Source organism: Elephantulus edwardii, unplaced genomic scaffold, assembly GCF_000299155.1.
Source record: "Elephantulus edwardii isolate Elephantulus edwardi_28Jun2011 unplaced genomic scaffold, EleEdw1.0 scaffold00102, whole genome shotgun sequence".
Classification (NCBI taxonomy): domain Eukaryota; kingdom Metazoa; phylum Chordata; class Mammalia; order Macroscelidea; family Macroscelididae; genus Elephantulus; species Elephantulus edwardii.
Window position 1 is genome coordinate 8,157,670 of NW_006399852.1, and position 27,661 is coordinate 8,185,330.

General features: G+C 40.3%; 1 protein-coding gene across 1 annotated transcript in view; it reads right to left on the bottom strand.

Annotated features, from left to right (window-relative positions):
* The window catches only part of UTRN (utrophin), a 704,039-nt gene that overhangs the window by 150,324 nt on the left and 526,054 nt on the right, over nt 1–27,661 (bottom strand). Inside the window, exon 53 of the mRNA XM_006891679.1 lies at nt 17,610–17,739. Within this exon, the coding sequence (XP_006891741.1) occupies nt 17,610–17,739 (130 nt within the window). The remainder of the gene's footprint in view (nt 1–17,609; nt 17,740–27,661) is intronic.

Consider the following 27,661-nt stretch of genomic DNA (forward strand, 5'->3'; position numbering starts at 1 on the left):
TATATATATTTAAAAGCAAACTCTCTATTTAACTGATCATAATTCCTGCTTTGGTTGTCCTGAAGGACAACATCAAAACTAAGATTAAGAACCCCTTAGTAATAAAAGAGTTTGATATTCTTCCATCCTTTAAGCTTAAATCAGGAAGTAGCATCCCAGATGTTGATTACAATAAAATACATAGACGTAAATTACTACCATCATTTTTTATGAGGAAAATGTGATTTATGGATGGTTGCAACAGTGATTATCGAGTCTAACAGATGGAGAATAATTAATTTAAAATGTGTGTCCATCAAACTAACCTTTGTTATCATAAAATTCTTCACCAAGAATGTTGGTCTACTCATTAAAAAAGGATTTCATCACTATAATATGCATTAGGCATGAAAAAGCGCTTTAAAAATATTACCCAATTAATGGATTTACTCAGCACACTTATTATATTTCCAGAAAATTGAAGATTAGATTTCATCACATCTATACATATACTACAAAACTTCAATTTGGGAAGGACCATATTATTGCTGTAAAAATAGAGACTATTGTGGTTTTTCTATTTTTTTTTCGTACATAAAACTTCACCAATCTAATTTGGACTTAAGAAGCTAATTAAATTATTACCTTGGTCTATAAGCCTGAAAGCAATTACTTATACTTAAAATCTTCCTATGAAAATGAAAAAGACTATGTTTAATATGACCTAAACACCTCCCTCCTAGGTACTAGGGAATTGGTGTATTATTCTATTAAGCAGCTTGGTATTTTAATAAGAAAAGAACAAAAAAATATGGGGCCAAAAGGGAAAAGCAAAGGATTATGAACATAGTTAATTATCACATGACTTTTGGGAAAAGCAGCATAATAGAGAAAGTAAATAACTTGTCTCAACCAAATATCAAGATCTATTAATGACGACTTGGTTATGATACACTTGTTGTTGTTGTTGTGTACCAGAGAATCAGAGGCGGCCCATAGCTGACCCTCTGGCAGGTATTCAGAGGCAGTTAATCTCACGGAAGGAGATTGCCTATCCAGTGGTTAAAAAGGTGTCTACTGGCACAGTGTGTAAATGTGCTCAGTTACTACCTAAAAGGTTCAAGGTTTGAATCCACCAGCTGCTCTGTTAAAATGAAACAGTCTCTACCTATCAAGATTTACAGTCTGAGAAACCCAAGGCAGCGCTGCTATGACCCCCACAACAGTGGATTTGACATTTTTTGGGAGGTAGTGAGGTCGAGGTTGGGGTTGGGGGAACAGTGTGAATTTGAATGGTTGTTAAAAGCATCTAATTTAGCGACATAAACCTGAATTTGTGTGTTGGCTCTTAACTGTCAGTTCCAATACACTTCTAAACCTTGCTAAGTCTCACTTTTCTTATCTGTCAAATAGGATGGTAACAGGACACACGTCCAAAGGCCGCTCTGAGAATTAGATAGAAAGGCTTGTGGGTGCTTGGTACCTCGCGACAGAGTGCTCTGACCACCTGTGTTTGCCCGCCAACATTCCGTGCTGCCCTGTCTGGGAAATAATTCTCACCCTCAAAAAAACCTGATGGAGGTTTTGACAGTGGTTTGTGCTTTAACACCTGGCAGTACATTCACAAAGGAGGCAGGTCATTCCCACAGACCCTGAGTTCAAGGTTACTCAAGCAGAATCAATCAGTGTTCTCTCCTGGAATGTTCTGGATCTTTTTAAAAAAGCTAGATAGGATAAGTTATGTATACTGCATTGAAAAAGATGAGGGAGAGAACTGTTTAAAACGGATATATGATTAGGTATTATTGCTATGACAGGAGTTCAGAATGAAGGCTGCTTAGTGAAGTGAACTTGAGGGGAGGGATTATATAACAATGAAAGAATTTTTCTTTTACTTTTGAAAGAGAAGAGCGAACTGGGGGAAAAGGTGGGCAGGGAGAAAAGTGAAACAAGGAATGGATGGAAATCCAAAGTCTCTGTACATTTTCATTAAAAAATAATACTAAATACTACTACTACTACTACTACTAAAATAATTAAAACAACTATGGAGAAAAAAAGCTAGAAGGAACTCCAGTGGCGTAGTGATAAGGATGTTGGGCTGCCTACCCAAAGGGGCCCAGTTTGAATCCTCCAGCCGCTCTGCAGGAGAAGGATGGATAATCTCCCATGTGATTTACAGCCTCTGAAAACCCGCTGAAGGATCATTTATGAGTTGGTTCCTACTCAAAGGTACACAGTGCGCGCACGCGTGCACACACACACACACATCTTTTTTAAAGGGAGCTGGCAGTATAGTCTGTAGGGAGCTTCACTGTTAATCCAAAGGCTCTACAGTGGTTTGAATCCACCAGCAGCTCCAAAGAAGAAAGTGCACAACCTCCTCCTGTGTGATTTACAGCCTTGGAAACCCAATGGAGGGTCGGCTAAAGTCAAATCTGACTCAAAAGCAATGAGTTTTGAGGGGTCTTTCAACATTCATTTTTAATAGAAGGGATATATTGCAATAAAATAATGAAATTGGAGTTCAGAGGAATGCTAAGAAAATGAAAACGCTGGACACATTGAGAAAGACAGGAGGAAGAAATGGAGAAAAACTCCCAGCTGACAGACAGCTTCGTAGTCGGCTGTGGCCCTATTCTGACTGTGGTCTAGTTAAAAAGAACAATAAATCCCTCCCCTTGCTTCTGCTTATGGAAATGAGGTGTTGGTCAATTACAATGACTGGAGTTCTAATGAATAAAGCTCCTTTACTAGAATAAAAAAAAATCCCTAATTAAAATAAAATCCATTTGTTTTACTAATTTAATGACCTGTGTTAGGCTAACATGTAATTTGGCCCCATTTTATAAGATGCAAAGAAATAATGTAGTAACCTTAGTTATATCGAGACTCAATATAAAAATACCTCCTACTTGGCTATATTAGGATTTCACATCTCCGCTTGGTAATCACTATATTTTATTTGCACAAGCATGCTCAAACTGGCATAAAACAGACTGACAAAATATTTTGAAACACTTAATCATTAAAAGAAAATATGCTGCCAGCTGTCAAAAGACCCAGGAAGAAAAACATTAATCCACATACACTTTTTATATGAAAATTTATTAACAGTAACTGTTAGTCCCCAAATCACTGATGTTTAAGCCCTCAACTGCTCAGGGAGAAGCTGGCTGGTAAAACCCCATCAGCAGCTTCACAGGATAAAAGAGCTGTTGATTTGTTCCAAGACTTCCACCTAGGAGGCGCTATGCACCCTGGTGCTCTGCCAGATGGAGTCTTTATAAGCCTGATATTAGGAACACTCAGCAACAACAGTCACAGTTGTTAACACAAACATCATTATTAATACATAACTATGATACTTGTTGTGTGCCGCTGAGTCAAGACCAATCCATAACTAACCCTCCAGCAGGTTACCAGAGGTAGTAAATCACATTGTAAGAAGTTGCTCAACTTTCTCCTGGGAGCAGCCCATGATTCAAACCAAATGCCTTTGGGACTGCAGTGCGGTTTCTTACCATTAGGCTACCAGAGTTCCAAAGGCCCCCAGTTCGAATCTGCTAGCTGCTCCTTGAAAAAGGAAAAAGAAAAAAATGTATCTTCAAATGACAAAAATGAAATGTAACTAAGTATTTCTATATTGTTCAAATAGGATAAGAGGCCTACAGACAAAGTTGTGAAGCTTTTAAAATGTCTATGATTGTTGAGGTAATGGAAGTTCTATTAAAAATGGCATTTACTTAACAATCTCTTCTAAGCAAAATGTGTCATCCTGGGAAGCTTTCAAACATCTATACTTTACCACCTTTGTCTTATTTTTTTCAATGTTATTAGTCTTGAAGGAAATTTACTAAAATGTAACATAAATCCCTCTATCTTTCCTAAACTGATTTATACTGTCTTCAGATATGAAAAAAAGTCATTCATAACCCCAGTTTTTTTCTTTTATTGTTAAAAATCCCAAAGGCAATGGTTTTATTTTTGAATTCTATATTCTTTCTACAATTTTCTTGCCCCTCATAACTGTCAGACTTCTGAAGTCATTTCTTAATATCAGGCTGTCATGTCGCTTCCATTTTGCTACCTACTCATAGTTGATTGGAAAACAGAGGCGTTCCCTGGGTGTCTGAGAACAAGCTTGTACCTCTGAGAGAGCACCAAAGTGGCTAAGATGCAATCTAACTTGTATTTTCTAGGTTCCTGTCTCTATTGGCTGCTCAGATAATTTGTAACTCTCTTTCTGATTCCCAATACATGAGAATGGTCCAAAGGGACTACGGAAGAGGACTGAGGTAGACGGTGGTGCACAGTGAGAGAGGAGAACACAGCACCAGGGAAGCAGGGAGAGAGCCCGCAACAGGAGGGAAACCCCCAGCAAGATGCTGAGCTGAGTCAGACTGCATGAGGAGGAGGTGACGAGTAAATGAAGAAAGAGGTAGAGGAAGGTAAGAAGGGCCTGTTGTTGTTGTTGATTGTTGTCGAGTAGAGCACGACTCTTAGTGACCCTATGAACAAAAGGCCTGAAGCCTTTCTATAACTATTGTTAGTTATCAAAGTCCATATAATTTCCAGAGGCATGTTGTTTAGGAAGGGGATACCACTCCTGCTTCCATACCTGTCTTAAACTGGGAGCTCCACCAAACACTGTCCACCATGGGTAACCGTCATGGCATTTCACACCTCAACGACACAAGGTTCAGCATCACAGTAACCCCAGTAAGCAACCTCAGTAAGCTGTGCTGCAATCCCAAAGATACACAGTTTGAGGCCACGAGCTGCTTCAGCTGCTCCACGGAAGGACGGGTAGTCTCCTCCTGTGCAATTAACTCCCTCTGAAAACCCACCAGAGGGTCAGCTATGGGTCGGTTCTGACTCTATGGTACACAAGAAGGGCCTACAGGCAGAAAAGGTCCGGCCTCACCTATACAGACAGCATCCTGAGATGTTTGATGTTGAATAGCCAGCCAAGTTTAGAGCAGACAGCAGCCTGGGATGCTGCAATAAACTGAAATGTTAAGATCCAGTCTTGTGCATTCCGTAGTACTGGTGGGTTTCAACTCAGGAAAGCTAATCTCAGTTTTGGGCTTTACATATGCCATTCTCTTCTCCATACTAATGCAAAGATATGAATTAAGGAAGAATTAAGATAGACATGCAAGAGTACTACTGTTAGGTGTCATAGAGTTGACTATAAATCCTAGAGAGCACAAAGGAAAGAAATAATCCTATGTCCTGAATCATCCACACAATCTCTACCACGCCTCAGTCCATTATTGCTCCCACTGTGTCAGTACGGACTGACATAGACAAAGATAGGTGAAAATAGGAGAGCAGTGATTTTAGTACAGATTTAGAAATATTTAATACATATACAGCAAGAAAAAAAATCCCATACTGCATGAAATTATTAGAAAAGGAAAAAGTACTGGAAATGGGGAAAAGGAGCTTTGGGGAGAAGAATCAGAGTTATATGTTTTGGAATATTAAAAAAAGAAGATGGTATGGTCCTGTTACATAGTTAGCATGCAAAGCCTTGCTCAACAGGAAAGAAATGCAACATGATGTCTTATTCTAGCGTAAGTATTTAACTAACAGAGAAATGCTCTCACTTTCTGATCACAATTATATGCAAGTCATGGGAGACAGTATAAAAGCTATAAATGATGATTTTCTCACATGTTATTCCGAATAGCCTCAATTAATTGAAGCTCAACATCAAGACAACAAGGATTTTCACCACTGGGCTGATTGGCAGCATTATGATAATGGTGAAGAGATTGAGATTGTTAACACCTTCAGTTTGCTTGGCTCCACAATCAAAACTACTGGTACCAGAAGCCAGGAAATGAAAAGACAAATTGCAGTGGGAAAAGTCTGCTGTCAGAGACCTCTCCAAAGTACTGAAGAGCAACGATGTCAGTCTGGAGACTAAGGTGCACCGGATCCATGCCATGCTCTTTGCAATGGCTTGCTGTGCATCAGAGAGCTGGACAATGACTAGAGATGATACAAGGAGAGTTGATGCCTTTGAGCTGTGGTGCTGGAGAAGAGCATTGAATATACCATGGACTACTGGGAGAACAAACAAGTTCATCGTGGAGAGGGTGACGCCAGGTTGCTCCTTGGAGGCAAGGATTCTGAAGCTTCGTCTAAACCTAATTTGGACAAGTTGCAAGGCGGAATCAGTCCTTGGAGAGGAACACCATGCTTGGGAGGTTTGAGGGACAGCACAGGAAAGGAAGACCTTTGATGAGATGGATTTATTCAGTGACTGGGGTAATGGCAGTAGGTGTGTCAGAGACAATGAGATTGGCACAGGATAGAGTAGGGCTTATGGCTGTTGTACATAAGGTTGCTATGAGTCACATAACAATAACATTCCTACTAGCAGATAAAATCAACCAGGATTACATTAAAAAATATTAGAAAGTATGAAAATTACTTATAACAAACAAATATATCAAGCAAAACATCACCAAGTGAAACTGACATTACTTTTTTTTATGGACTTAAAATTTAGTATTTGAAAATGAAGCTTAGAAATATCCTGTATTTAAAGGTAAGACAGGCACTTGAGAAGCAGTAGCTTTTTAAATCTTGAGCCCAGTGACCACTGGGGGAAATTTATAACAAGGTGAAGCTTTAGAGGTACATCAAAACCCTTTCTGCTATAAAGAAGCTTACCATTAAAATGCTTCCTCTATACTGCAAGAAGGACTGGGGAAGCAATGGAAAAAGGAGTCTTAGGGAAGGCTTTAAGTTGGATAAGATGAGACAGGCAGTCAAACTTATTTTTCTCCCAAGCTTAAAAAGAAAACAAAACTATAATATGATCTTCTTTCTTGCTGTTATTAAATAAAAATATTGCCTGCCTTTCTAGGTCCTCTGTAGTCTAGACCTTACAGCAGAGACAAGCCCATTAGGCCCCATCCTCTGGGCAGGAACCAGTGCTTGACATGCAAGTCGAGCTGTGTGCTGACCAGTCCCAACGCCCAGCGACTCTCCTCCTCAGGGCTGTGACCAAGGCCTGGACTCCTAGTGACTGTAGGTCTACCAGGACACTGGGTCACTAGGACAGATGGCCAGCCTCTTCGCTGAACTGAATCATGCCCTGCTCTCTCTACTCTGATCTAAAATCTTTCTCTCTCGGAATGCCAAAGCGCCTTTTAACTTGCAGGATACACCTGAGACCTCAGTATGTAGGTTTATATTCTTTGCATCCTCATCTCTATCCACAAGTTTTGTTCCCCCAATTAAATAGAAAGCTTTTCTTTACTCTGTGTCTCATGTCTTTATCCTGACAGCACGTGGGTACCTGCATGTAGCCATTCATTAAACAACGACACAACATCGCCTGTTACATGCCAGAGTACCTGAGATGTTGTGAAACAAAGCAGTGGTGGAAAAAAATCTCATCTTCAAGTATTTACCTTCTAGGGGGGACAATGAATAAAGTGAAAGAGAGCACACAACCTAGTGGATAATAAGAAGTCAAGAAGACAGCTGACAGCTGAAGAAGAGACAGAGTGGGGAATTTTGAGGAGAGGATGCTTGGGAGGTTTAACTTTCAAAGAGACAACATCTGGAAAGAGAAATGTTGTCTGTGGATGAAAGCATGTTTGGCACATGCAAGACACAGAAGGCCAGAGAGGCAGGGGCAGAGTGAGGTGAGGGAGGGCAAGAGGAGGTACGGTCAGAGACGTCACAAAGCCCTGCACGAATCTTCCAACCATTATCTGAAAACCAATCTTCTCTGAATGACAGAGAGAGTCCCAGAGAAGTGACACGACATGACTTTCATTTTCGAACACTCACTATGGCTCCTGTACCGGAAATCCTTTACCAGATGAGTCAGGGAGAGTGCAGAGTGGAGAGAGCAGTGAAAGGCACGGGAAGCGGAGGTGGCTTCTACCAGGAGAGCAGTGGTGAGGTGACGACAAACGCTCATACTCTGGATAGCTTTTCAATGTAGTGATGACAGGATTTAGTGATGAAGTGGATTTGGACAATGACAGATGAAAGGAGCCAACAGTGGCTCCAAGGATTTGGGTCTGAGCGACCAGGATTAAATTCTATTAACAAGATGTAAAGACTTGGAGGAAAAGATCTGGGGAAGGCAGGATTTTTTAATTTATATATATGCGAGGAACTCCATAAATGTGGATGATGTATTCTAGAAATCGTAACTTTATTTCCACTTTATCCTAAAATAAATAATCCAATCATCTTTCTCTACTTCCATATGATAAAGGTTTTTCTCATTACAGTTACTTTTTTTTTTTTTAATAAATACTCTAAAGGCTTTCTTTTTTGTTCGTTTGTTTGGTTTTTGTTGTTATTTTGAAGCCTCAAATCGGATCCAACTGGCACAGGAGGAGACTGTCCCTCCTTCTCCAGCACAGCATCTGGTGGATTTGAACCATGCGCCTTCGGGACTGTAGTGCAGCTTCTTGCCACTAGGCTACCAGAGCTCCCTCACAGTTACATTTTATGGACTAAAGAGAGGCGAGGAAAAAAAGATATTTCAAATTAGGTTCATGGTCTTTGTTTTTAAATCTGAGCAAGCTAGGGTTGTTACCCATTTTGTAGATCATAAAAATGTCTCTGTAATATGTATAACATTATAATATTCTGAACACAGAATAATTTAATTCCTTTAGACTACTATTTATACAGTCATTAAATCTTTATCAAGCTATCTACACTAGGCTTTAGAAAGTGAATGGAATACAAAATGAAAACGAGTTCTCAATTCAGGGCAAGAGATAAAAATCTGAAAACAAATCAACAGATAAGAAGGAACAGTTAGGTAACAAAAAGAGAAAGAGAGCAAGGTATTTCTCCTCTTTGGGTCTCAGTTTACTCATCTATAAAATGGGATGTTTACACCACATTATTTCTAAGGCATTTGAACATTCTAATATACTATGCCAAGAATATAAGCTGACCTTAAAATAATGGCGAGATTTCAAAAGGCAGAAAAAAAAGCAACATAGTACTTCCATGATAAGACAGTGCCAGCCTCATTAACTGAGATAGGCTGCACAGTTTATTGTAAACTAATTATTCTCATGAGGATACAGACTCACGATGATGGACACATGGTGACACCATGCGTCAGATACAATGTCAGAGTAGCACTGTCCTTCACAGAGCCTTCCTTACAGGGGCAAGATTTTTAAAATAGTCAGCTTGCACTTTCTTCAGAGGTACTCCTTGTTAAACTCAGTGCATTACCATTTTGCACCACCCAGGGACTCCTTAAAAATGGTAATGGGAGAAATTTCTAATAAATCAGAAGAGCTTAATGTTCAAAAGGAGAAGTGAAGAAAGTACACATCTGAAAAGTTAATCGTTCAAAGCCATTATTCTCTCCAATGGAGAAGATAAGGCAGATGGTTTCCATGAAGATTTCAGACTTGGACACCACGTGAGGGTTCTACTCCGTCCTCTTGGGCTTGCTATGAGCTGGAATCAACATGACAGCATGAGTTTGACTTTTGATTACAAAGATTCAGCAATATTACGCTAAAGTTAAAAAAAATCTATCAGGTTTAAACTTGAATATATGTCAATCAAGTTAGCACAGTTAATCAAATACAATGCTCTGACTCAACAAAATTGCAGGAAATGAATTCCAATTCCGATCTATCTCATTTTACTTCTGACTGTGCATGCATCTCTCCCTCCCCTGACCCTAAGCACCTAATTAGGTCAAATCTCACAACACTGTGGTTCTTGGGTGGCCTCAAGTAAAGCACAACGAACAGCAACAACAGATCTGAACAGTGTCCTAGCTGGAGCCATCCTCCTCTCGGACATAGTTGAGGCCACGGCTGCACTGGCTGTGTTAATCCATCTTGTTGAGGAATGTCCCTCTCTTTCACTGACCCTCCACCTTTCCAACCATGATGTCACTTTCCAAAAACCAGGTCCTCCTAACCTGGCCAAAGTTTGTGATGTTTCCTCGTCCTTGCTTCTAAGGAGTACCTGGCTGCACTTTCTCCAAGAACTATCTGTTTGTGCTTTTGGTTGTCCATGGGATGAAGCACTCTCTTCCAGCACCACAACTCAACTCTTCTGTAATCCTTATTCATTGCCCAGCTCTCTAACGCATAACAGGTGATTGAAAAGATCATGGCTTGAATTAGCACACCTTACCCTTTAAGCAAACAACACTGGTTTTCAGGACTTTGGAAAGGTCCCTGACTGTAGACTTTCCCAATACAATATGCCTTCTGATCTTCAGAGTGCTGGAACCAAGAGTATTGATTGTGGATCCAAGTAAAATGAAATCATTGACAACTTCAATCTTTATCTATCTCGATGTTGCTTACTGGTCCAGTGGTGAGGATTTCTGTCCCCTTGATGTGGAGATGCAATTTATGTTAAAGGCTGTAGTGCCTGGTCGGCTGCAGGAGGCACTTCAGGTCCATCTCAATTTCAGCAAGCAAGGTTGTGTTATTTAGCTAACAAAGGCTGTTGATGAGTCTTCCTCCAATCCTGATGCCACACTCTTCTTCATAAAGTCCAGATTCTCAAATGATTTATTCACTTTGAATAGGTACGAAGAAAGGATACAACCCTGATGCACACCTTTCTTGATTTAAACTAGGCAATGTATCTTTGCTTTGTTTACACAACAACCTTTTAGTCAAGATACAGGTTTCACATAAGCAAAACTAAGTGTTCTGGATTCCTATTCTTAATGCTGGACATTCCTTGCTGTGGTTAATTAAACACAAACAGATAATTCTCCTGATAATTCTCTGCTTTCAGCTAGGATCCATATGACATTAGCAATGATATCACTGGTGTCATGGCTTCTTTTAAATCCAGGTTGAACTTGTAGCAGTTCTGTGTCAGTGTACTGGTCTAGTAATTTTTTTTAAAGATCTTCAGCAGTATTTTGCTTGCATGTGATAGTAACGATATTGCGCAATAATTTCCACATTTTGTTAGATCTCCTTCCTTGGGGATGGGAACAAATATGAATCTCTTCCAGTCATTTGGCCAAGTAGCTGTCTTCCAAACTTCCTGCAGACTGGTGAGCCCACCCAGGGCTGAAACTATTACATGAAAAATATCATTTGGGGCCTTATTTTTCATCAGTGTCTTCAATGCAGCTTAAACATCTTTCCTCATCACCACTGGTTCTTTATCTTATTCTTTGCCTGAAATATTCCAGTGTTGACCAACTCTTTTTTGGTACAGGGACTCTTTGTATTTCTACCATCTTCCTTTGATGGATTATTCAAGATTTTGCCCACAGCATCTCTCAGTATTGCACCTCAAGGCTTGAACTTGTTTTTCAGTACTTCCTCCTTAAGAAATACTGAGCTACTTCTTCCCTTTTCATTCTCCCACTTCATCCTCTTCACATTCTGTTCTAATACTTTGTTTTGTCTTCTTGTGCCGCTTTTTGAAATCTTTTGTTCATTTCTTTTGTTTTGAAATCCCTTCCCTTTGCTTTGTCTTCTGAACACTCCAGTGCGATTCCCAAAGTCTCTTCTGACTCTGAGAAAAGATCAAGTTTGGTCTTTCCCCTGCTCCCGTCTTTGTAAGGACCTTTTGCTCCTTCATAGATGGATGGTATCTTTGATGTCATCCCACAATTCATATTCAATCATTAGTGGCCAAATGCCACAAATCTGGTTTCGAGATGATTTTTAAATACAAGTGAGATAAATGTAAAGTGATATTTACACTCTAGAATGTTGTCCAAGACCGCAGATACCAGCTGCAAGCCTGGACAGTCCCAGGTGTACTTCACTTCTCACCTGCTGACGACAAAGTCAGGAGTTCATTCTATAGCCTCAGTATTAGAACAGTCAAGAAATTGACCAATCCACCAGTCAATCACCAACCAATTACCATTTTGTTAATAATATTTTAGAAATTGTGTCTTTGTTTTGGTCAAGGAGCACAGTGTTGAAGACACACTTATATCAAGTTTACATCCACCCAGAAATCTAGAGTTGGGCATCACTCCCTTCTGGTAACATAATAATAGAACCTTCTGACTTTGTATCATGAATGACCTTGCCAAGGAAGAAGGAAAATGTTGATGGTTTTAATCTTTAACTGCTTACTGCTAGGTTTGCTCTGAACCAAAGACCTTTCCTTCTCTTTTTTTACATGATGTGAGGAACCAAAGTACTTTCTTTTCCCTGGAGACCATCTCGGTTAGGAATGTTGGCATTCAGCTAATACAAGCGTCACAAGATCCCAAAACACTCTCAATGAGTACTCTTTGCGTCTACAGGTGTTTTCTCCTCACAGTCCTGGATCTGCTGAGCTTTCAGGTGCTATGCAAATAACTCCTGGATCGTCTTCTAGGGAACTGCCACTTGAATCTGGAGGCAGCCACATTTAAAGGCACATGCATGTTCCTGAGACTTGCTCCTTCATACACACTCCAGGCCACTCTGATCGTCTGCACATGCTCTCCACAGGACCCAGAAAGTTCTTCTTGGGGCAGTCCGTGAGAAAGAATAACCTCTCGTTGTTCATGTGCATCTGCTTAAGTATCCCAATGTCTCCATCAGGAGCCACTCTCAGATGATCCAGTGCCTTCTCCATGAAAAAAAACCCACAATATTTTATGTTTGATAGGTTAATTCTTTGAAACTCCACCCTCTTCATGAATAAACATGATATCCTTTCCTCATCTCCAGAATCCTTAAAGGCATCACTTCTTTCTTTGTACCAAGAGCTTCCTTGTCTCTCTATGCAAAGTAATTTTCCTAAGAAGCTTTTTTCTTGCCTTGCTTAGAAAATCCTAGTCTTCTATTTTGTTATTCTTATTTAACAGGATAAAGAATCTAAATTTAAGGTATGCAATGGAGACAGTGCACAGTTGCCCTATTTAGGATGGAGTCTGGTTACAGTACTTCAGCATGCGAATACCCAAATTCCTGTACTTCTGCTGACTTCTGCTGCTCCCTTGTTATAAAACTCACTAAAGGAATTGCACAATTCATGGAAAACTCTACAGTTATAATCACAATTTCATTATGGCAAGAGTGATTTCAATGGCGAGTCACAGAGTGAGGTTTCAGAGAATTTCAAATGCAAAGTTTCCAAGTTCCAAAATGGGACAGCTACCATGTCTGCTGTCGCAGACCTCGCTAAAGTACTGAAGAGCAACAGTGTCAGTCTGGAGACTAAGGTGCACCTATCCAAGCATGGTCTTCACAATTACTTCCTATGCATCCAAGAGCTGGACAATAATTAAGGATGACTGAAGAAAGACCAAAGCCTTTGATTTGTGGTGCTGAAGAAGAGTGTTGAATGCATATTGTGGACTGCCAGCTAACAAAAAGGGGAAACTAGGCTGCTCCCCGGAGGCAAGGGTTTTGAGGCTCTGTCTCGTATACTTTGGACACATGGCCAGGATGGACCAGTCCTTGGAGAAGGACTCATGTGTGGAAGGGTGAAGGGACAGCCAGGAGACTCAGTGACTGGAGAGATGGGATTATGTCTTTAGGAGGTCATGAGATCTGACTCAGGATCGGTCAGGGCAGGGTCAGAGCTAATATACACAGGGTGGCAGCAACAACAACCATTATCTATGCATTATTATCTTTGGTTTTATTGTTGTTGATTGCCTTTCAGTAGAGCAGGACTCACTGTTTCCCTATGAACAAAAGGCCTGAAGCCCCTCTACAACTACTGACATTTATCAAAGTTCATAGAGTTTCCAGATGCCGCTCCTGCTTTCAAACCTGTTATAGCATGTTATTATTGTTATGTGCCACAGAGTTGCCCGCGATGTATAGCGACCCTATGTAATGCAGCACTGAATCCTTCCCTGTCCTGAGTCAGTTTCACTAACTCCAACACACCAACCCCCATCACTCCAGTTACTGTATCAATCCATCTCATCCTAGATCTCCCTCTTTTGCGCTGTTCGTCCAGCCTTCCAAGCATGATGTTTTTATCCAAGGACTAATATCTACTGGCCACGTGCCCAAAGTAAGTGAGGCAGAGCTTCAAAATCCTAGCCCTCAAGGAGAGACTTGGTTTCACCCTCTTTAAGATAGATCTATTTGTTTTCTTGGCAGTCCATGGCATGTTCAAGACTCTTCTCCGGCACCACAACTTGAAGGCATTTATTCTTCTTCTGTCATCCTTAGTCATGGTCCAACTCTCTAAAGCCTAACAAGTAATTGAGAAGACCATGGCCTGAATTAGGTGCACCCTTGAATCAAGATTGACATTGTTGCTCTTTAACACTCTGGAGAGTTCCATGACAGCAGATCTTTACCAACTAGAAAATCCATGGAATCTTACTGTCCAGAGCCTTTATTATTGTTGTTGTTGTATGCCTTCCAGTTGGAAATGACCCATAGCTAACCCTCCAGCAGGTTTTCAAAGGCAGTAAGTCACACTGGAGGAGTAGTTGATGGATTTGAACTGCATGCCTCCAGGGTGGCAGTACAACTCCTTACCACTATGCCACCAGAGCTCCCTAGAGCCTTACCTGGGGTCTCATTAATTTCATTAACCTAAAATCCATTGACTTAATACAGTCAGCTTATTTCGGGTCTGGCTCGCCACCACCCAAGAGACACTTCATTAGCATAACCTGTTGGAGTGGAAGTGGTTTAGAGCCCGCTTCAAAACACCTTTGATCACTAGGGAAATTCCATGAGGCTCTCTTAGGAACTAAAGACAAAATTCCAACTTTTTAGGTAAAGTTAAACCTATACTAAAGGAGCCACTGAAAGTCTCATGGAAGGAACGTGGATATGATTCTTTGGTAAAATTAGTTCATCAGGATTAAAGAAAAGGCGAAGAGAGAAAAGGTAAATAAAAGGTAAAAGAGAGAGTCTATGAGCACCTACTATGTGTTCCACACAGGAGGCAAAGTAGGTGCGACTGAAAAAAGTAGTAGCTGACTCTGCCTAAGGCTATTCTATGAGATCAAAGACAGAAACACTCTCACCTTGTGTGTGTGTGTATGTGTGTGTGTGTTGTGTGTGTGTGTGTGTAGAGCGGGGGGGGCAAAGGAGAGGAGAGAGAGAATAAAAGAAAAATACTTCAAAGACAGAAATAATTACAAGTGATTTTTCAAAGTGTGGGCATGATAAACGTAGAAGTCTCCAACTTATGACTCCAACAATGACTTAGTTTCTTACTTAGTATTGTAACTGGAAATATATATAGATACAAGAGAGACATGTGCAGCATTTTCCCCATCATTACCCAATCTTTTCAGGTTCCTGCTGGATCAAGTACAATGGTGATTGATTTTATTAAACATATGCATGGAACAATTGTATAAAACACAATGTGAATGAATGAAGAATAGTGTGAAACATAGCATACACAAACTTTGTGAACAAACCAATAATTTTAAAATAAATTTTTAAACCCCCAAAAAACAAATGAAAAAAGGGAGAGAAATGTATTGTGAATTTTAGGGTGAAATGGAAATGAGTCAAAATTTCTAGGATCAATGGCCAACATTTGTGGTGTTCACCTACTATACCTTCATCTGAGTAAGGTAATCGATTATCTTATCCAAAAAGAGAAAGTCTGGCATGGCAGGGTGATATAAAAGAACAACTGTGCTGATTTGTCTGTGTGTGTTGTACACATATTTTGTTTAGATGATCTATACTCACCTTCTGTGCAATAAAGTAAAAAACACACATAAGATTGTTGTTGTTGTTGTTAGGTGCCATCAAGTCGAGGATGGCCCATTGGGACCCTATGAACAACAGATCTGAACCCTGCGCCGTCCTGACACACCAGAGCCCACAGTGGCAGTCACTGTGTAAATGCACCTGGTAGAGGCTTCTTATTGTCTTTCATCAATCTTCCATTTCTCAGAGCATCATATCCCTCTCCAAGGAAGAGTCTCCTAGAAACGTGCCCAAAGTACGTGAGGCAAAGTATTATCATATTTGCCTCAAAGGAATATGGTTGCACCTTCCTCAAGATATATTTGTTTGTTCTTTTGGCATTCCATGGTATATTCACGGTGTAGACAAGGGATGTCTATGGCCATACCACCCTAGAAGTTCCTGATCTCAGAAGCAAATAAGCAGGGTGGGCCTGGTTAGTACTTGGATGAGTGACTGCCTGGGAATGCTGGGAGCTGTAGGCACAGAAGGCCATGGGCTTTCTGATTACTTGCTATGCATCTCAGAGCTTGACAGCAAATAAGGCAGACAGGAGGAGAATTGATGCCTTTGAGCTGTGATGTTGGAGAATAGTACTGAATATCCCAAGGACTACCCAAAGAACAAAACCCAACAACTAAAGTTAGGTTCACAAAGATCTAGAAAGCCATGCCTTTGGTCAGAAATCTATTCAGGCTGGAGAAGAGTTTCCCTGAAAAAGGCTCAGGGGGAAAATATCTACCTGTCTAAAGATCTGGTCCAGTTCTTACCTGAATCAAAGAAAGCCCTTTGGAACCACAGTAATCAATGCTCATGACTTACACACTGGACCCTGCATGAGGAAGTCTTTTAGTTCTGCTTAACAGCATGCAGTGAATGATGGAAGCAATTCTGAATGGCATGTTTGTTCTATAAAATGCATGAGAGTGATTTTATTGCCAACAGTGAGAAATCACAATAAAGTCATAGGTCGGTCCCTAAATTCAATGCAAATTTTTCCTTTCCATTTACTCTGAGATATATGGCTATTTGCTTGCAAGGCAGTTCAAATTTTCCATTTTAAAGCAAACTGCATACCTGCTAGTAGTGGTTATGCGTAAATTAACTAAATCCTGCCTAGTTATAAACCCAAGGCACTTTGACGGTTTGTTTTTAAAAGTATCAAATTCTCGCAACGATCATTTTTAGAAAAACCAGACCAACTGGAGAAGGAGAGAACAGGGGACATCTGAGAATACTGCCCCAGGATAGTCTTTATACTAGAATAAAACCTCTCTTCTGGAACCACCACCTTCTAGTGAAAACTGGATGGATACACTACAGAGAGGCTATTTATTAGTAAGACTGATTCTCTATTTAGAAACCATCACTATGACATACAAAGGTCAACAATTTTTCAAAAGCCAGCATCAAACAATAAGAGAGCAAAGAACAGTTGAACACTAGAAAAAAGAACAAAGAGAACATGGACACATCATGAGAAATGGAACCAATGTCAGAGACCATTTTGTACAGAAAAATGTCAAAGGAGAACCTAACTTCTTATATATATACATTCCCCCAAAATAACCCCCCAAACATCAAAAAACCCTCAGTAAAATACTGTTTTTGAACACAATCTTGAAAAAAGCTTTAAAAAATACTTTACTTATTTAAATATTTGCTTCATCATATTTTAATACCATTGTCTACCTGCAGTCATTGATTCTGCCATTTGTTTAAAAAGAAGAACTGTCAAACTTTAAAGAACTAATTTCTTTAGGTACAGTGGATTTCAGAGAAATTTCTTTAGTTAACTTAAAAAAAAAATCCTGGAATATGCAACAATTGTACTTTAAGAACCCTGACAGCTCTTAAATAACATAAATGATCCAGATGATATTTAAAAACACAATATTAAATATCAGCTGCTGAAAAAAGATGGTAAGGAAATGTGTCTTTTCCCTCTCCTAACATATGCTTTCCGTGACGTACCCTAGAAACCGCCCTCACCTGGTTTTGATTGTAGGTTTCTTCTTGGTTCTTCAGGTGCCTCAATGGGCTGATCAGCAAGGAACACTCTGGCTTGGTCGACAGCATTCAGGACAGAATACTCCTTCTCCTTCAGTTCCCGCCTCAGCGCCTTTGCAAAGAGAAGCCAAAGTTGAATTTGTAACTTACTGTGGTCACCAAATAATAAACCATCTTCAATTACACCACCTCTGACCACCCTTGTCAAAGGAGTGACTAAGAACCAGGACATAATCTTGGTTATATGTGAAAATGGAAATTTTATAGAGAAGAGTGAAGAAAAAGTTGAGTCTAAGCACAAAAAAAAAAGGTGGGGGTATCATATACATATGGGGGGGGAAATTCTAAAAATATTCTTAAAGTATTCACTTCAGGAAAATTATTAAAGTGTACTTGAACTTACACAAAATGTACTTTAGGGTTTTCACCACTGTTAGATAGTTAAATATAATAGTCTGTTCTCAGATACTTTTTTCTTGTAAGACTGATTGACAAAAAAATTACATCCAGTGGTTCAGAAGAAGGCAATTTTACAAGTGATAACGAGATCTTCCAAAGGGTTTCACGTTTTAGAAAGTACATTAAGGGGGAAAAATATTAAGAGACAGAAACAAATGAAAGTACATGAAGTCAAAACTAACCCAAAGCGAACGCATAAAAGACAGTCTCCAATTATTTTAAAATATGTTCCATTCCTCACGCTGAGGCAATTGCTACTTTTCTCTTGTGGGGTTTTTCATGCAAATCTATGAACCTCAGAATAGTTTGTCTTTAGCACTTTTGTTCTTTTAAGTAGGGTTATGCCTTGACTTCTTTTCTTGTAAAATGTTTACTGATTAAGACTCTAATTAGGCAGGGTCAAAAGTCAACAGAACTCATTCAGTGACGGTTGCAAGACAAAAGTACATGAAAATTGTGAAGATTTTCCTCACATGCTATTTTAATACATTAGCTAATTCAAAATTATCACCTTTGATAGCTTTTTAAAATTATACACAAAAGTACTGACTGACTTTAATATTTCCTTTAGTGCAATTCCCTAGCAACACCTTATGAAAATTCCAGTTTTACCTTCTAAGATATGGCATGCTAAATACACATTTTAAAGTCACACAGTCCATTAATTTGTTATACATTATTTACCATAATAATTTTAGGAGTATATAGTTATTTGGAGGTGAAATTTGAATTTTATCTTACGCTGTTGACACAGTACCATAAATCGATGTTGTTGATCACTGTGTTTAGAAAATGTGGAGTTGGATTTGCTGTGCATATTTTCACAAAAAAAATTTAAAAAGTAAAGAAAACAAACAAACAAAACAATTTTTGCAGAAATGTTGTCACGTGGCACTGGTTCTTAGGAAACACCATCATCTTTTGGAAGCTGGGGGTGGGGAGATGGGAGTCAGAGAAAGGAAGACCCTTAAAGAGGTGAACTGACTCAGGGGCGGCAACAATGAATGTAAGGACGGTGGGGATTGTGGGGATCAGACAAGGTGTGAGCCGACTGGACACAGGGTCACTATGAGTCACCACTGACCTGACAGCACCTATCAAGCACCACATTCCAAAAGGACCAAATTCTTTTCAGGCATTTAACCTCCTGATACATAACAGGAGACATACAAGAAAAGCAGGAAAACAGAGTTTCAATCTAGACATACAGACGTGCATTTATAGATCTGGAGTCAATTCCTCTTTTAACTTAACTTGTTAGAACAGGAAACTCTAGAGGAATCCAAATACTCCTAGTGTTCACTTATTTACTTTGAAACCATCTGGAAATGGAAAAGAATTTCAAATTTTCCATATTTTTAATTTCCCTTATTATTTTACTAGTCATTATTCTACAGAGTTCTGAAATGCTTCCTGGTAGAGGTAATATCCAAAGTGAGTCTTGCAGAAAGAGAAAGGCAGTCCTAAAAGAAGAAATGACATGATAACAGAACAAGAGACTATCCCTCGTGAACTCAGTGGCCTAAGGGAGGACATGGAGAGAAGTAAGTGCAAATGCTTTAGACTTGATCCAACAGAAAGAAGCCAAGATTGATGAGATGCGTACAGGTCAGATCACAAAGACCACGGTACAATGTCCTCACCATCCAATCAATAACTTGAGCTTTACTCAGTAACTCGTGATGGGAAGCCAGTGACGAGCTGGACGGGAGTGGACAGGGTGAATGGTCAGATTTACCTATTTGGGTATTGTTTTTATTATGTCACTGTCAAGTCTCTTAGGTTCATAAAGGATAAGTCTGAGCTGATAAAGCATTAGATTGTTGCTGTTAAGTGCCACTGAGTTGAGTGCAACTCATAGAGACCCTACGAACAACAGATCTGAACCCTGTCCCTTCCTGCGCCACCTTCCTCGTCTCTGCTACATCTCAGCCCATTGCTGTGGTCACTGTGTCAATTCATCTTGTTGGGGGTCTTCCTTTCTTTTGTTGACTCTCTACTTTTCCGCACATGATATGCCTTTCAAAGGAATAACCTCTCCTAGAAAGATGTCCAAAGTATGAGAGCTAAAGCTTCACAATCCTTGAGACTAGAAAATTCACTATTATTCTTATATGACTATGATTCACTTCAGCACTTTGGAAAAAAAAGTCCTTTATTCCCAGAGTGAGTCAGACTGTCTCTCACAGATTCTTCAGGATGACAACTTGGGGCATGACAAGGGGCAAATGTATTAGGAAACACATCAAGTTAGGAAAAAACAGGCATCTGGCCCCACTGCCAACTCCGCGCCCAAGCATCTCAGAGAAGAGCCTGCGTCTAATAATACCTGTTCAACCTCTATTTTGCAAATTTTAATTTATTATTCAATTTGTCTTATTGCAATTATATTTAATTGCATGTCAGAAATAGATTTCACTTTCAACAGCTTTATGTATCTAATCATTCCACCACCCTTTACCTTTCAATTAGACATACCCCCCTCCCCCCGCAGCATTTCCTAACCACCTGGTGAACATTAATTATAAGATAATTAAACTCCAACAGAGTTGTTTAGTATACAGAGCTACAAAGGGGTACTTAGCTTTAGGTTCTAACATCACATGACTGCTATACAGGCTGACTTTAAGAACATAATATAATCTAATTGGAATTTTTCTATTTTAATCACTTTATATTTTCATTCAAAACAGTTTTGTTCCAAGACGTAACACATATTGGCAAAGGGATGAAGAAACTAGAACCCTCAACAATTGCTTATGGGGATATAAAATGGTGTGGCCACTCTGGGAAAGATCTTAGCAATGAAATGTTAAACCCAGGTACTATATGGTACAATAACTCAACTCTTAGGGATAAAAACCAAGGAAAATGAAAGTATAAATTCACACTAACACTTGTGCACAAATATGATTGTGATCTGAACAAAAGCTAAAAAAGTATCAACATCTCAAGTGTCCATTAACAGATAAATGGATAAACAACGTGGTGTGTGTATGTGCATATATATGTGTATATCAACAGTTGGTCAGTGCCATGTTTTTGTTGTTGTTATGTGCTGTAGAGTCACCTGCCTCTCATAGTTACCCTCTAGCCCTGAACTCTGCTCTATCCTGAGCTAACCTTATTGTGTCTGATACATCTACCCTCATTACCTTAGGAACTGAGTCAATCCATCTCATTGAGGGCCTTCTTCTCTTGTGTTGTCCCTCCACTCTCCCAAGAAAGATGTCCCTTGCCAAGAACTGTTCCCTCCTTGTGACATGGCCAGAGTATGTCAGATGGAGCTTCAGAATCCTTCACTCCAATGAGCAGCCTGGTTTCACCCTCTCTAGGATGAACATATGAATGAAGATAGATAGATAGATAGATAGATGGATAGATAGATAGACAGATAGATAAAATAGATGTGTGTGTATGTGTGTATGTGTTGTTGTTGTTGTTATGTACCACTGAGTCATAACCAACTCATAGCTGACTCTCAGGTGGGTTTTCAGAAGCAGTTAACAGCATGGGAGGAAATGGCCCATCCTTCTACTCTGTGTGTGTGTGTGTGTGTGTGTGTGTATTATTGGTAATCCACTGAAAGCAATGACAATCAGATGCATGCCACCACTTGGATGAACCCTGAAAATACCATGCTTCGTAAAATAAGTCAGACACACAAAAGACCACATATTTTGGCATTCCATTAATACTAAATGCTCAGGAGGGCAAATCCACAGACACAGAAATAGACTGTGGTTGCCAAGTGACAGAGTTAGGTGGAAATGGAGCATGATTACTAATCAATACAAGGTTTCTTTCCAGGTTGAAGAGAGTTTTGTTAGTTTTGGTTTTTTGTTTTGTTTTAAATTAGGAATGGGCAATGGATGCACAATTCTTCTGTGAACATACCAAAGACCATAAACTTAACGCCTGCAGGGGTGAATCTTATGCTGCATGAACTAAAGCTGTCAAGGAGCTCTGGCGGCCTAGAGGTAAGAAGTTCACCTGCCAGCCCAATGGTATGAGATTTTAATTCACCAGCTACTTCATGGGAGAAAGATGCGCAATCTCCTTCTATGCAATTTACTGTCTCTGAAAACCCACTGGAGGGCCAGCGACACGTCGGTTCCCACTTGATGCTTGTTGTAACAACAACATAGCTTTTATGGAAAAATAAATGCCTCTAAGGGAGCTCTGGTGGCCTAGTGGCAAGAAACTGCACTGCAATTCCAGAAATACATGGTTCAAACCCACCAGATGCACTGCTGGAGAAGAAGGGGCAATCTCCTTCTGTACCAGTCAGATCTGAACTCATGGCACACACACATAAAATAATAAAATAAAGAAAAATTTTTAAAAAAGAAAAGAAAAATAAATGTCTCTAAATAATTGTCTTCATTCCTGCTCTCCCACTCCCAGCTTCTCCAAAGTAACAGCTCATATTCTGTAGTACTCTTTGGTTTTTTTTTTCACGGCTTGCTGCCCAGTCAGAACTAACTCACAGCTGAACCTCCAGTGAGTTTTTTGAGGCTGAAAATTCTAAGAAAAGAGACTGTCTATTTTACTCTCATTTGGCGGCTCTGAACCAGCAGATAAGCATAGGCTTTGGGTTGCCTGTGCAACTCGCCACAGACCAGGCCACCACAGCCACCTCTATAAATCAGCCAAGAGTCAAAGCCGTAGAGCTGCAACAACTCACAGCTGACCCTTCAACAGGTTTTCAAAAGGCAGCAAACTGCAGGGGAAGAGCGCGCCTATAGCCCCCCACCCCCGGGGGTCCCAGCTGAGGGTTAGCAGTGCATCCTCTGTACGGGCTCCTCCCCCAGTTAGTATACTCCCTAAGTTAGTGTCCTCACTAATGCAGCCACTGCTCCCACCTCAGTGTTTCCAGACCACTTCCAGTTCCACCGCCACAGCCCATGCACATCTACTGCGACCATGTATCGATCCGTTCTATTACATACTAGCAGTTCCTCCAGGATAGGGCTCAGGACATACGCATCTGAAATCCACCCAAGTGTCTGCAAGGATGGATATACGAAGCACTCAGGAAATACTTAGGAGATGATATAAAGTGAGTCACTTTAGGACCAGATATCACAAAGGATTCCAAAATGTGGCCGAGCAAAAGATGACACAATTCCCAAAATTGTGACTGTTCTAAATTTAAAAAAAAAACAAATCAATGAGTTTAGTTCACGTTCAATTAAGTGAAGAGTCCACTTTGCAATTTTTTTCATGAAAACTTAGTTTTGTTCTGTAATGTAACAATCAGTTAGTATACACTAGGTACCTCAGGCAACCATTTATTTTTAGCTATCAAAGTGTTCTTTTCTCCTCCTGGAGAAACAACGGACTTATCTCACCGACAGGGATGGCATAGCCTCAATTTCCCCCCGCCTGGTACAACCTAGCCCCTGGGGGCACCCACAGGGCAGAGTTTCAAAAACACTGCCAGCCATTAGAATGGGAAGCCGTGTTGGACTTATCTATAATTTAGTGATTTAAAACAGCATCAACTTATTTCTCATGAGTCTGCAGGCTGGAAAGGGGATCGATTCTTTTGCCAAGGCTGCCTGAGCTCTCAATAGAGCTAGAGGTCCATGCTGGTCTCCTCCACACGCCTGCCAATCAGTGCCAGCGTTCGGCCTGAAAGCTTTCGCTCTTCTCTGTGTGGCCTTCCATTGCCCAGTGTCCCCAAAGGACAGGAGAGAAAACGACAAGGCCTGCAGCTCTGTCCAGAAGAACTTTCAACAACAATGGAAGCCGTCCAGACATGTGCTCCCATACAGCAAGCGCCTGTCCAACATTGAAAATGTGGCTAGTGTAACTGAAGAACTGAATTTTGTACTTCATTCCCTTTTCATTGTGTTAACTTTAAATGTGAATAGTCATAACTGGCTCACTCTCATTGCTGTGAAGCTGTTCCAACTCATGGCTGACCCTCAGGGGGGCTGGCTTTCAGAGGTGTACGGTATGTTGGATGGGAGAATGCCCACCGTTCTCCCATGGAGAAGCTGCTGGATTTATACTCCTTGACTTTGGGTTGGCAGCACAACTCCTTACCAAGAGTCTGAATCATTCAAAGGCAACTGATTTTGTTTTCTTTGTGAAATGGGTATGTTTCTGCATATCCTCAAGATTCCAGCTCACTGGGACTCAGCAGAGCAGCTCCAGAGGCTTTGTGAGGCTGGAACCTCTCTGAGAGCAATGTGACACATCTTCTTCCTCCCTCACAGTGGCTACTGGCTTCCAAGTGCTAACATTTTAGTTGTTGTTATGTGCCATTGAATCGCCTGCGACCCTGTGTACAACAGCCCTAAACCCTGCTCTATCCTGTACTAATCTCTCTGTCTCTGACAAACCTACCCTGGAACAGATGAAGGAAAGAACTATTTAAAAGGAATATATGATGCACACCCATGTTTATTGTGGCTTTGTTCGCAATAGCCAAGAGCTGGAAACAATTCAAGTGACCATCAACAAATGCATGGATAGAGAAGCTCTGTATGTTCACACAATGGAATACTATGCAGCATTGAAAAACAAGGAATTAATGAAATATTAGGCATAATGGAGGACCCTTGAGGACATTATGATGAGTGAAATACCTCAGTCACAAAAGTACAAATATGGCATAGGCCACTGCTGTAAAACGGGACTGACATCAGGGTTGAGGGAAGACAGAAAAAGAGGGGAGGAATGATGTATATTGCATTGAAACAGATGAGGGAGGGAACTGTTTAAAAGGGACATATGAACAGTTATTCTTGTCATTACAGAAGTCCGGAGTGAAGGCTGCACAGTGGAATGGACTTGAGGAGTAGAACTGCATAACAATGAAAGAATTTTTCTTTTTCTTTTCAAGGAGAAGAGTGAATTGAGGGGAAAGGAGATGGACAGGGAGAAAAGTGCATCAATGAATGACTGGAAAACCTACGACTCTGTAAACTTTCATTAAAATTTATTTTTTTAAAAAAGAAATATATGACTAGGCATTATTTGTGTGACAAGAGTCCAGAGTAAGAGGTGCATAGCAAAGTGGACCCGGGGAAGGTGTTGGGGGAAGAGGGAGGAAATAATGCAACAATATATGTATTTTTTTAAAGTGAACTGAAGGTAGGGAGAAAAATGTGCAACAATGAATAAATGAAAAGCCAACTTTTCTGTAAACTTTCATTAAAATAACTTTTTTTTTAAAGGAGAGAGGTAAAGGTGGGTTCCAGCAACCTTCAGAAAGCATGGGGACTGTGTGTTAGAAAGTAAATTGGAATTAGATTAAAGGTAATTAGGGAAAAGGCAATTCAAGAAAACAGAGTAAACAAAAGCAAAGTAATCTAGTCTCTCATTGTTTCCCGTTAAGCAGCTCGTGTGTACTCATTTGGGCTAAATGAAGCCCAGGAGGGTGGACTAATGGAGCTCTGACTTGCAGTGTCAAGGTCTGGCTTCTAAAGTCAGAGCTTTTCTTCTTCAGAGTTCCTTGGACCCCAGTGGCTCTTCTATCAGAGACCGCTGTGCCTCCTAGCCCACTTCTCTGATTCTAACTCAGGATGCTTTCTTTGGTACCTAGTGGCTGGTGTACTCATAAGCGCTGGGCTATAAGATAAATGGCTCCTTGTTCAACTCAACATGCCTAACGTGAGATTCCCCATTCTCCTCCTCTAATGGGCTGTGGCTTGTACGTGACTCGATGGCCCATCATGACGATGCCCCAGGAGCATCTCTCCACACTTGCTGTACCTCAGTGGGAAGAGCGAGGGATTAAGGGATAAATAGGAATAAAGGAGTGACTGACTTGGCTTAGCTCACACGTACGAGCAAGTCAATCAGCATCTCCTCATTTTCACTCTGAGTGTGGCTTCAGCTCGCTGTCATGGCTGGGCCACGGCCAAGCAGACAGTGGTAATATCCGTTATGCCAGGCACTGCTTATACATAGAGGAGGTTGCAGTCTCTTAAAAGCCATGCAGGGTCTGAAAGAAGCTAGGCAGAAGAGAGGGCTCTACTGCCCCTTTTGCTCTCCCAAACTGGCAGTCTGCCACCTTGGACTCAGATGAGAAGAAACTCGAATATGTGGGCGTATAGTAAATCCTGTGTTCTATTCTTATCTCCTTTTCTTCAAGAACAATTTTCCTTTCTTTCTGCAGTTTAAAGTCATCATTCCAATTCTCCGTATATCAAGTCCCAAAGTCTTACAATCTAAAACTGCCCTTGGGGAGCTCTGGTGGTACAGAATGCAGGACAATGTACTAGGAACTCAAAGACAGCACCTCTCCAGTGGCTTAAACCCACCAGCTGCTCCGTGAAAGAAAGACAAACAATATCCTCCTGTGTGATTTACAGCCTCTGAAATCCTGCTGGAATCAGTTATGAGTTGGTTCTGACCTGATGGCAATGAGTTCAGGGGATTTTTTTTTAATTAAAATTACAGATAAATCAGATCTTGTCATGATCCTGCCTAAAAGCCTCTAATGGCTTCCGACTGCATTTTGAGTAAAAGCTAAACTTATAAACCAGATCTGGACGCTAACTGCTCTCCAGTCTCATCCCCTAATGCACCCTCTCATTTCCAGCCTCACTGCCTTTTCCCGTTATGACCTTTTTATCTTGGAAGGCTTTTACCGCAAATCTTCAATATCTGGAAGCTTCTCAGTATTTAGTTATTAGCTTTTGGTACATCTTTTGAATAAATGAGTGAAAACATGAAAGCATGGACACTAACAAATACCAATCCCATTCTTCAACAAGATGGAAAAGGCAACTTACAATTTCATCTGGAATGGAAAGAAAAATAAGCAAAGCACTCCTGAAAATGAGAAGCAAGGTAGGAGGCATCTCACCCCTTGATCTCAAATCCTACTACACAGCCATGGTGGTCCAGACAGCGTGGTGCCAGTACACGGACAGACACACAGATCTATGGAATAGAACTGAGAACCAGAAATCAGCTCATCTATGGTCAACTGATTTGTGACGAGTCAAAATGAAATGAAAGCCTCTTTAACAAATGATGTCGGCAAAATTAGAAAACTATCTGTAGAAAACTCAAGCAAGACCCACACCTCACGCCAAATAACCAACTTAAAGTGGATCAAGGACCTAGGTGTGAAACCAAGGACTATAAACATCATTAGAGAAAATCTTGGAAGAACACTAGAAGCCCTAATCCACAACATGAACAGTCTCCCAAGTATCCTGAAGAACCTACAGCCAGGAGAGAATAAAATAGATGAATGGGACCTTCTAAGAATCAAATCCCTATGCACATAAAAGATATCTCCAACAGGGTAAAAAGAAAAGCCACAGACTAGAAAAAAATATTTGGTAATGACATATCTGATAAGAGGCTCATACCTAAAATTTATAGAATACTCCAGCACCTCAAGACGAAAAAGATAAACAACCCAATCACAGAATGGGCACAAGATATGAATAGACATTTCACCAAAGAAGACAGTTATATGACAAACACACACATGAAGAAATGTTCAACAAACGAATGGCTAGAGAAGCTGTGGTATATTCGCACAATGGAATACTATGCTGCATTAAAAAACAAGGAACTCATGCAATATTATTCAAAATGGT